At 42.5% G+C, this 12,060-nt stretch overlaps 1 protein-coding gene across 1 annotated transcript in view; it reads right to left on the reverse strand.

Moving 5' to 3' along the window:
- The window catches only part of HECW1 (HECT, C2 and WW domain containing E3 ubiquitin protein ligase 1), a gene marked incomplete at its 5' end in the record, with an annotated part of 85,786 nt that overhangs the window by 14,713 nt on the left and 59,013 nt on the right, over positions 1–12,060 (reverse strand). The window contains 2 exon segments of the mRNA XM_009581443.1: positions 1,066–1,195; positions 3,198–3,296. Coding sequence (XP_009579738.1) covers positions 1,066–1,195; positions 3,198–3,296 — 229 coding nt within the window.

Below are 12,060 nucleotides of genomic sequence, written 5' to 3' on the forward strand. Positions count from 1 at the left end.
CTGAAGTCTTGCTTCTTTCTGTTACTTTCAGGCTTATAGCGGAGCACCATTTTTACTCTCAGGGCCAGAATTCCTCCCCTCAGAAGCTAATCTAACTCTCCCCTACCTCGCAGAGCTACCCTAGCTCTGTGCAAACTCCTCCTGTCAACTTTATTTTAAAGGACTCAGAGCCACTCTCTGTGTATTCCACCTGATCTCTCTGCTCCCTTTGACACTGTGTGTCCGCTCCTTACACAAGTTAACTTCCATCCCTTCAGCTTCTGCAGTACTTGTTGAGCTTCAGTCTCTCTAGTTTTCAATATCTCCTTGGAGGTCCTTAATCTTGGTCTGAATATTGCTTTGGGTCCCTTCAAGGCTTTCCAGAGACAGTTATAATCTAGCATGGGTTACAACAGCACAGAGCACCAGGGCTTCAGTGCAAGACAAAGAATCCCACAGGAGACACTTGTTCTGGTTGCCAGTCTGCACTTAAGCCAGGGTTGCACCCTATTTAAGGCTATAGTTATCCTTAAAGATAGGATAACTAGCTAGGTTAAAGAGAATTGTCTGACTAAGGTACAGTTGAGTGCTAGAAGGCATAACAAATGGATGTACACACCAAGTTGTTAAGTAGGTGCAAGGTAAGTATGAGACACAGAATCTAACAGGGAGATATCAGACAAAATAATGGTGAGAGTTGCCAGGTCTTAAACCACCTGCCAAATGTTTTTCTTCCCTCCTAACCCCCCACCCTTTCAGTCACATCAGCTTTAAGTTACATTGCTTGCATTCACTGAATGCCACATCTGTGTGAACTATACCCTGGAGAGAAGAGCTGCACTCCAGAGAATTCCTCATGCTCATCAGTGTGTGGCTCAATAGGCCTGTAGGGGGGCTGGTATTTTATATTATACACCCTAAGAATAAACATCTGCATTGAAACAGGTGGCTTGAAAGAAACAGAAGGTAGGAGAAGAAAACGCTATTGAAACGCTAAAGGATATCTTCTGACAGAAAGATGTTCATCATGCTCAACTTTGTCAGCTTCAAATTTGCTTTTCAGATGTTTTGCATAGCTGTGCTCACCTGTCCAAACACCTCCTCGTTCACTGTGAAGGTGAGATCCAGAATATCTGTGATGTTATTATCCTTCATCCACTGCAAGCTCTGATGGAACTCTTCATCCAGGTACTCTAAGTCGCTTAAATCACATGGCCTGATTGCGAGGCAAGAAAAAAGATGTAGCTGAATATATGACCCCATGATTATTGGCAGGATGATTTAGTACTAAGAATGTGAACAAATTTATGCTGAAGGTCCAACATAAAGCTGGTGTTCATTTGGTTTTGTGTGCTGGTTTTGGCTGGGGTAGGGCTAATTTTCTTCACAGTAGCTAGGATGGGGCTGTGTTTTGGATTTGTGCTGAAAACAGTGTTGATAACACAGGGATGTTTCAGTTACTGCTGAGCAGAGCTTACACAGAGCCAAGGCCTTTGCTGCTCCTCACCCAACCCCACCAGCGAGTGGGTTGGGGGGGCACAAGAAGCTGGGAGGGGACAAGCTGGGACAGCTGACCCCAACTGACCAAAGGGATATTCCATACCATATGACGTCATGCTCAGCATATAAAGCTGGGGGAAGAAGAAGGAAGGGGGGCACGTTCGAAGTGAGGGTGTGTTCTTCCCAAGTAACCGTTACGCGTGATGGAGCCCTGCTTTCCTGGAGATGGCTGAACACCTGCCTGCCAATGGGGACTAGTGAATTAATTCCTTGTTTTGCTTTGCTTGCGTGTGCGGCTTTTGCTTTACTTATTAAACTGTCTTTATCTCAACCCATGAGTTTTCTCACTTTTACTCTTCCAATTCTCTCCCCATCCTGCTGCGGGGGGAGTGAGCAAGCGGCTGTGTGGTGCTTAGTTGCAGGCTGGGGTTAAACCATGACGTTTTGTTAACATCAAAGCCTGTTACACAGACCCTCTTGAAGCAGTTCTGCAACTGTCTGCTTTGCATGGCTGGTCTCAAGGCCAGATCTGTTGGCTGTCTGCACTATCTGCTGTCGGAAGGCACCCCTGGGGCTCGATTTTATGTGAATCTTCAGGATGCCATGCACTTCAGAGCACATGCTTACCTTCAGTCCGGATGGGCCCCACCATGCTGTGCCTGGCTGCTTCCATGTATCTATCATCCTTGACGTGAGCACACAATACTGACAAAAGGCTGACCAGGTAGCCTAAATTTCTGCTAATAAGGAGTTGGCCTTGTTTGCTGAAAGGGCAGGTGGATGTTACGAGCAGTCTGGTAATCCCCTAAAGGGGCAATAAGGATGCAGGGAGCACTCTAGGTTTCAGGCTATTTCCAGACTAGCTCAGATACAATATAGATATGAGTGTTTAGACCCCAGCAATACTCATTGTTAAAAAAATAAAATTAAATATAGTTAAAGAACTTGAAGGACTGTTGAAACAAATATCGTTGCTGATTTGGAATCATCCTAAATGATAAACTATTTCAGCTACGTTTTATTCTGCTCTTTGTCATTTAATTGCAGTTTTGACTTACTGCTTATGGCTTTTCTTATTGCTGCAAATTTTATGTACCTTGTCTTATTGCAGTCTATTAATTAAAGCGGGACAGATTGTCCATCAAACTTAACCTTATAAACTTGACATTGAAAGTAATGTATTACTGGTAGCTTCTGCTTACTAGTGTAAAAAACAGTAGAAGACCAACAAGAAACACTCACTGTTTATATCTACATTAGCATTCCTAATTAACCTGAGTTGTGTTCAAAATGAAAACCTACTCCACCAGTGAGGCACCAGAAATTATGTATTTTTCTTAATATGACCCCCCTCCTTTTTTGTTGTTGTTTTGTTTTGTTCCATCAAAGATGCTTTTCAGTGTTCCACGTAGTTGAAGTTTGATAACTTTTCACCAGTAGCAAACTCTGGAATTACGGGTCATGCACTTTCAAATGTGTGTTCCTAAATGTCATACTTATTATGCACTTTTATCAACATAGTCAGTATTTATGAAGGGCAAGTTCTTGGAGAAAGTACAGAAAAATTAAAACGTGTTTCTTTTCTATCACAGACCAACCAACAAACAGCGGAAAAGACTTGAAGGTCAGAGCGCTCAAAGCAACTCTACAAGGGTCTGTGTCTCTGTAGGACTCGCTGCAGGATCACTATTTCTGCATGGTTGCATGCTTATACTTACAGCCTTAGTAGTGCTTTGTAGAATGGCCTTGTGAAGAAAGCATCAAGCAGGTACTGATGAATGAGAGCAAGGCCAAGAATACGACCACTGAACCTGAACCTGGGATATAAAAACACAGAGTAAACAAAGTGTAACTCAAGACATTCAGCATAGAAACTTACACAGCTAGCAACTGTTACTCGTTTCTGACTTAGTTTCTTACATTTATTCGTTTATTTTTTTTTTCTGAGCAGATACCTAACACCACCCCTCTCACCTCTGATCAACAATGGATCTCTTCTTGATCCATCTCCTACAGTACCCATAGGCGCAGCTGGCATGTTATATGCCCTCCTGTGCCAAACCAATGAACACTCTGAAGACTCACCTTCTGAGATCTTTAGTTGAATGTTCTGATACAGACAGACTCCATCAAACACAATACTTAGTTAGTGACATACTGTAATACTCCACCTCACCTCAGCAGCAAACATACTATCAAAACAGCTGCAAAGGATATTTGGTGAATCAGTATATCCAGTTTCTGACTGGTTACAACCCTTTCAAAGGTGGAGCTTTAAAGTACTTTAAAAGGTTAACGAGTTGACTTCATAGGGGGGAAACTGAAGTTCAAGTAAGTTAACTGTTGTGACCAAGGACACAGATTAAAATCAATATCTAAAGCTCAGGCAAGCTGTCCTCAGACCACTTTCTTAATGGTGATGCTCAGCTGTCTTCAGTACTTACATACTCTTGCGTTTGTTTCTGTTTTCTAAGAACAACAACCCCTAGTCCTGCTCCAAGTACACACAAATAGTGCCCTGCCCATTACAATCTACGACCTGTGATGATAAGCTGTTAAATTTTTCTTTCTATGATTTCTTATTCTTCCATCAAATACGGTTCTAAATCAGTAATCTCACACAGAAAAATACAGAACTAATGTGAGTCCAGGTGAGTTTGTTTTTTGTAAAAACAACCCCCATCACCCATCCAAAACTTGCTTATTTGTAAAAAAGGAAAAGAAAAAAACCCCAACATCCCAAGTGTGAGCACTTCAAGCATGGGCTGACTGACATCATAGTAAAGTTTTATTGCACAAAAGATGAGAAACAGATCAAAAAGCCAAGAAACCATTCCTTCCACTACAGGAACCAGTGCAAAGACACCTCCTACATAAGAATGAAACATGAGTCTCCTTGTAATAAAAGCGGCACAGAGTGTCTGTTCAGTCAACTTTATCCTCATGGGACAGAGCAACAAGTGCTTAGTATATCAAATGGGGCACAAAATAGCATGCTGTGGGCCCAATTAGCATTTACATCACCACAGGAGCTGCCTCTGGGTCTCCTGCATCCAAGAAAGGTGCTTATGATATGCAGCTGACTGGTAACAGAAGAGTGATTATATTGCCCTCTTACAGCTGTTTCCACAGCAGCAACAAAAGGCAGCTGTTGGGTCTAGTTAGGACCTGCTTCACTTCTCTTGTGCTCCAGTGCAATGTTTCCAGCAATGAAAAGAGAGGGAGCTGACACAATGAAAGCACAGTGGAAGCCAGACAGCTCAAATCCCAGAAATGCTGAGCCTGTAATCCATCAGTTTTATAGCACCTTCAGGATCTATAATCAAGTCCATTTGTCCTAAATAATGCATATCGGCTTTTTTGGTTTTGTTCTTCACCACCCCACTCTCCCATCCATCCCTATACATTTTGAAAGCTAACGCTGAATGAAAATACTACGAGCACTGGGTGTTCCTCACCACAACGCTCACCCCATGGCTACTTGACAGTGCAGAGCTGGGCAGGCCATTTGGAATAAAGTAAAGCTGAAAGTAAATTGCCAAAAAAAGTCTCACAGATTTGGGAATGCTGTTTCTGCTAAGAAATTGCTTGAATGTGTGAACAGCATCAGTTTTCTCCTTGCTGCTTGTGTCACTTCTGTAGCTCTACATGGCTTTGAGGGCATTAATGCAAAGCTGACATGAAAGGGTAGTGCACCTAGATCAAGGTGTTTACAATCACGAGCACACGTTATGGTAGCCGTTAACAGTGAGTTTAATTTGAATCAGTGCCTTATGGCAGAACTGCATCAAACTATCCAAAGGCCATGGGCAGCGCTTCTGTGTGAAAGGACTAATTCTAGTGGGTCAGCCTAAGCAAATGTGGGCAGAGCAACTCTAGGTTGTGTGGTCTGTCAGTCTGGCCTTGCACTTGCAGCTCTGGGACACATCAGGGCTGGCTCAAGCTGGGGGCTTGACTGTGGTTCCACAGTCCCAGCCCTTGCAATGGTACTGTGTAGGAAAACAAGTCCAGTACTAACTGGTCTGGATAAAGGAGATGAAATAATGAACAAGACATTGCCACTCCTGGTGCCTGTCGATACAACGGATAAAATAGCTGTGTTGCAGACTGTATTTCTTGGCAGCTCTGTACCACCCCAGCAGAAACAGTGCTTCCTGGTGTCTCATTATTTTCATCCTAAATCCAAAACACAGCACTATACCAGCTACTAGGAAGAAAATTAACTCTATCCTAGCCAAAACCAGGACACATGGCCAAAGCGTGTGAGCTCTCCAGCCCACAAACCCTTCCTCCCCTGCACCCAGCTTTGGTATCTCTGCAGAGGCTTACAATACCTGACACTCTGATCTGAAGAGTGGTGTAAGAGAAGGTCCTGTAGCCCTTGTCCATTCTGGACAGGGCCTAGGACCATAGGCGACACTTCTGTGGCCCAGCAGTGCATTGAGAAACACGGACTGTGGTAAGTCAATGGATACCTATCAAAAGGGAGGCGTTTGCTACTGTCCTCACAGTGGCACAAGCTGCCACCATGATCAGCCAAGCTAACAGTCCCACTTAAAATATATCAAAACTTAGAAAAAGCAACAAGAAACAAATAGCCCTCCTTACAAAAGCCAGTTAAAACAAAACCAGACTTTTGTGTTTATTTCTTCCTGAAAGATTTAGAGCATGGGTGAGATAGTCCCTTCAGAAAAAACAAGTTTTCTTGACAGAATAAGGAGCACAAAGGTAAATCCTGGCTGGAGGGCACATACCTTCCTTAAACCTGACTTAGATTTATCTTTCCAAGGAAGTGTAAAATGCTTGTTCATTTCTTTCTGGCAGGAAAGATAGTTTGGGAGAGGTGGGGAATGCGAGGTCTTGCTCTGGCCCTTTCTTTCAAGACCCTTCCCTTTCGGAGACAATGAGTGAGTCTGAGTAATGTGCTCTAGCAGAGAGGGGAAACGCGGGAGGGAGTTAATGAACAGGAAATGGTGGAACGAGAGACAGAATTAATGAGCAGGAGAGTTGCTCTGGTTTGCCTGCCTATTGACACTGTTCGTCCACTCAAAAAGGACATTGTGTGCACCTGCTTTCTGGCTTTTAACAACACTACTCTTTGACCCATTTGCAGAAGTTTCCACACTACCCACCTAACTCCCTTTCCTTCTGGAGGCTGCAGGTGCCCCTGAAACAGCCTGTTTTCACAACAGCCTGTTGCAAAATAACAGGCTCGTTCTCCTCAGTGGGACTCTCTGCATACTTACTGCATGTCTGTGTACACAGGGAGAGACAAATCCATATGCTGTAGCAGCGACTAAGCAATAAATTTTTCTCCAGTTGCAGGTGAGTCACAGGAAATTTAATTTATTCTGGTCCTTTATCTGGACCCATAATGACCCTTTGTTACAGGTCTCTCTCTTAACTGGTTGAATTAACGCAGCTCTACTTTATATGACAGTGCTTCCTTAGATTCAGGCGGAGAATGATGTACCTCGACAAAATTGTAATCTATGCGTACTGGGGAAGAATCAGTTTTTATCATTCTATAGGGGATGCTTTGGTAACCATGCCCTGTGGGCTAAATTGGCTATGGTATGAGAAACTTTAAATCCTAAATAGAGGAAGCACCTGATGGGATTAAAAAGATTGAAAATCTTGCAAACCTTATCTCACTCAAACACATCAGCTGGGTTTAAGTGTGCCCTTCTTGATGCAGTAGCTTGTGAAAAAATATTCAAAGAAAGGCTCAAGAGAGATTAATATAATATGGTTCACATCAAATTTGAAAAAGTCATTTTCCTTTCACGAGACTACTGAAAACTTGCTTTCATCTGTAAGACAAATTTACACATTCTGTTGCACCAGTTTTAAAGCTTCTGGCTGTTTAATCGTGCAGATGAACTTTTGGCCACCTGAAAGACAAGCTGAACAAATGAGGCTGCACTGCGGTACAGGATTTCCGCCCTTGGCAGCTCTTCTAAGGGAGAATGATATTTGGCAGGTGGATGCAGCTGGAGAGCCTATTAGTCCTTCCACAGTGGGAGAGATTGGACCTAATCTCAACCATTAGATACCAGAGAATCTAAAAAGGGGAAGGTATTTTGAAGGGCCCAGTCATGGGAAAGGCTTCACTCTGAACGCATCTCATTAGACAACAGAGAATTCAGTCATGAAACCCAAATTTGTAAGAAAGAAACCAGGCATCATGGGTTCCAGAGGTTGTGGTACAGCTTGTTTTAAAGGACAGTTAAAACCTCCATTGTTATGAAGACACTCAAGAGCATCCTGAAGGCCAGAAACTACTGATTAAAGGAACTAAAAATCCATTCTTATAGCCTAAAATATTGTGATTTGCAATCTTGTGATTTGGAGTGGGGGACAACGTGCAGAGGAAAATGTACTGATTCATGATTTCTGAATTTTGGTGGAATCACCAGCCCTAGCACTTTTTAAACAAAGAACAATTTTTTTTTTTAATGCAAAAAAGTTCTAAGAACGTGTATTTTGCAACAAAGTTGAACAGATGGTTACAGCAACTCTGCCTGGCCTCATACACTATGAATTTTAAGCAAAACTGGCAGCGTGTCAGGCGTATGCACCAGAGGTATGTGTCTACATGCTAGCAGCACATATCCTTGTGTTGGCTCAGTGCAGGACATGATCAACATGTCCTGTAATGAGCTACATCTAAAGAGGAATAACCTAGCAGTAGATCAGATCATCTTTACAAAACCTTGGCAGTGAATCAAATCCACACCTCTATCAGCCTTCATTAACAAATGCCTTTCTTTAGTTTGGTGTGCATATTTAACCCCTACTCACATAAATGACAGAACATTTGAACGGACTAATGTGATGACGTGAAGTGATCTATTGTCAGAAAGGTTAGCCATGCAGGTTGGGATAGCTAACGCCGTTCTGTTTATCCGACTTGCATCTGCAAACTTTGCAGACCGCCTCTTTGCCACCGTGTCATTTGGTGTTGTGGCAAATTTGCTCTGCATATCTGCAGGCAGGTGGACGCTGCGGCATTCCAGCACGATGCCTCTTCAGTTCAGGAATCTGATGAGCTCATGTGTCATTAATATGAAAGGAATGGCTCTTACAAAGGCCAGGAGACAGAAGTCCACAAAGTCTCAGCATATTAAAGAGAAAAGGTAAAATAATTCCTAAATTAGTCCTGGAGGCAAATTCCAATATGAGTAATAAGATTATTGTTGGCTTGTTTTCTTTTCTTATATTCATCTCTAATATGAAGAATTCTCAGAGAGACAAAGACACAATATTGGGTCACCTATACGTGGCATCTTCCAATGTTGCGCTGAGGACTTATCCCACCTCTTCTGATATCTAACCACACTGGCATCCCACCTGAGAACTTACTCTGGATCCCCACACACTTCTGAAGGAATGGTAATGACCCACCTGACCAAGTTTTGTGTTGTTTTCTTTTTAATCTCCTTTGAGTTATGTTCTGAATACTGAAATGCATCCTATCTCATATATGGTCAAAATTCATTCCAGGTTTTCAGACAGTTACTGAGTTTTTAAGGGGAATCTCCATACTTCCTCACTATGAAACCATAGAAAACTCTGTCAGATAAGCTTCATTTTCAGTCCATTTTCCAAATTAAAACTGAAAGGAAACATTTAGAGTGCTGACACGGAGCAACCGTTTGTGCAGATTTCCAGCCTGGAAACTGATGGATGTTAAATAGTTATAGACTACAGGGATTTACCCCTGCAACCCCTGCAAATGTTACTGGGACTTAATAGAGGATACATTCTACTCAGAGCCAAGGCATTTCGTTCAGGCATTGAAAGATGAAGGAGCATACTCCACGAGTCCCTCTTTGATAATACTCTGCTTACTCTTCCTGTAAAACTTATGAGATTTAATTATATTTAAAGGAAATTTGTAACACTCATTTAAGAAAGCACTGGCCTTTCTTAAGTAGCCCCGATTGTATGGGAAGTGGAACAGTCCAGCAGGCCTGCTTGCAGATTGTCATAAAAAGAGGCTGTTCAGAGACGTGTGAAATATTTGTGCATCACCCAAGAACTGAAATTAAACAAGGGAAAAAAAAAAAAGGATGAAAATTGATTTTCAGAGAGAAAAGCAACCTGGTACAAATAAACTTCCATTAGACTTCAAATCCTGAACTGGTAATTCTCTTCAGGTGAAGATCTACAGGAGTGAGCCTTCTCTTGCCAGCCTGCCTTTAGGTATTTTTACTTTTGCTGGGCACCTGAGTTTCATATGATGAAGGTGTTTATGTGAGTCAACCTCTCAGTTTATTGCTAAATTGTGCATAAATTTTCTGCTGCAAAAGGCCAGTGCAATACTGACACTCCAATAAGTGCCTCCCCTACCTTTATTTTCTGGATCTATCTGCAAATGGAAGACAACGTTTCTGTTTCTCAGTACTAAAGAGTAACCAAATGAAAAAGAGATATTGCTTAGACATGATGGAAAGGTGAACTATCCATGTCCTTCTAAATCTCTGGAGCTCCTGTAACCTGAATTAGCAACTAAACCTCAAACCATTCCTGAAGCTTAATTTACCAGTAACTGAAAAACAATGAGATAATGCAAACCTTATTGCTTCTTTATTTAACCTAATCAAATCCTTCAAGTCTTTTCCCTGTCTCTAACCTAGCTATATTGCATTTTCACTCAAAATGTCTTTTCATCTTCCTTCTATCTGGCTATACCCACCACAAAAGAACCATCAGGAAAGGTTAAAAGACTAATTGTGCCACAGAGAAAAAAGCATGCTTTTACCAGCAAAGCTGCAGGCTGTTCTGCTTTATCCAGAAAAATGAGGGGCAAAGATAATGTAGGTAAGAGAAATTCATCGCCTCAGGTAAATGCTCACACAGAGAAACAGTTGCAGCTGCATTTGCACAGCACTGCATCCAAGTTAATAAGGCCCATGCCGAGGTAGCTGCATTGGCTCCTTGCACATCAGCTGAACTGAAGAGAGGTTATTACTGCAGATACAGCACTGAGAAAATCTGGCTCTGGGACTTCCACTGCATGGAGTCATCACAGGCAGGCCAGCCTCAGTGTCATAGGTTGTCTGAGCACCAGAGACTCCAGGCACAGGAAATGGTGAATTGATTTCCAGTTCTGTCTTTAAACTATTAAGGATATTAATAAAGTAGACAGTCTCTCTATAACAAGAAATCTGTGCTATGTGTCATTTTACCAATAACAAAGAAGTTCCATGAATGTAGTGTTTGGAGGAGGAGAGGAGGAGTGTGGCCAAGTGCTGGAGTGGCTGTCTCTGCTTGCAGAGCTATCAAGCTCATGGACCGTAACGTACAACCATCCTCCTCTGGGAGAACCCCTGGCAAAACACAGCAGCACAAACATGGCTAATCTTCATCAGAAACCGGGCTGCTTACAGAGTTTAGCTTCTCTTGCTGGTACAATTGATAAAACACACTGGCCTGTAAGACTGTTGGTAAACTCTCCTCCAGTTATGCCCAGTAACTACAGAGGTATGAACTACTGGCTAGAAGACTACAGACCTCTACATTTTGTGATTCCCAGATCCTAGGCTGTATTTTTGACTGGCAGATCTCAAAGCAGCTTACAGAGAAGATCAGTGCCAATATTTCATTTGACAAATGAGAAAACTTAAGTACAAAAATAAAATGACTTATCTAATGTTATCCAGAAAACAAGTAGTAGAGACAGCAATGGAATCACATTCCTCTGAGTCCCAGCTCTATTTTAGTTGTTTAGTCTATTTAACATTTTTTACTTTCTTACCTTCTATAAAATGATATGCAATTTTGTGAATCAGCTCTAGTTTATGATCAGCTCCTTATGGATCAACTCAGTGTGATGCATATGGGTTGGTTTTTTAAGCCAGCAAAAGAGCATTTTTATCTAGAGATTTTGATTTCTCAGTCAAACCTTTTGGAAAAGCAGGGGCAGGGGGGGCACTTTGTAAACCTATGCATTGGTAAAGTTTTATACATCGTATGATTTATGTTTGCTTTCCACAGCTTTGCCATGTGTTGAAACAAACTAGTCAAGCTACAGGGGAAAATCCATAGATTGAGTCATCTGCCAGACAAGAGGGCCATAAAAGCACAAGCCAAATGACTGCACATTTTCCTTCAGTGGCTAACTACAAACACTGAAGCCACAGTAACTGACTTATTCTCAGTCAAAGGAGGCACATTCCTAGCGTTTTGGAGTTGGGGATACAGAAGATCCGAGGCCCGCTATACTCCAACTGAGAAGAGATATTGGCAGCATATGAAGGGGTTCGAGCTGCTTCGGAAGTGGTTGGCACTGAAGCACAGCTCCTCCTGTCTGTCGGTGATGGGCTGGATGTTCAAAGGGAGTGTCCCCTCTACACATCATGCAACTGATGCTATGTGGAGTAAGTGGGTCGCACTGATCACACAACGGGCCCGAATAGGAAACCCCAGTTGCCCAGGAATCACGGACTGGCCTGAAGGCAAAGATTCTGGACAATGGCTAAAATATAAGTACGGGGAGGCCTGGCAGATTGATTATATCACACTCCCACAAACCCGCCACGGCAAGCGCCACGTGCTTACAGTGGTGGGAGCCAC

The sequence above is a fragment of the Fulmarus glacialis genome, unplaced genomic scaffold, assembly GCF_000690835.1.
Source record: "Fulmarus glacialis isolate BGI_N327 unplaced genomic scaffold, ASM69083v1 scaffold4757, whole genome shotgun sequence".
In the NCBI taxonomy this organism is placed as follows: domain Eukaryota; kingdom Metazoa; phylum Chordata; class Aves; order Procellariiformes; family Procellariidae; genus Fulmarus; species Fulmarus glacialis.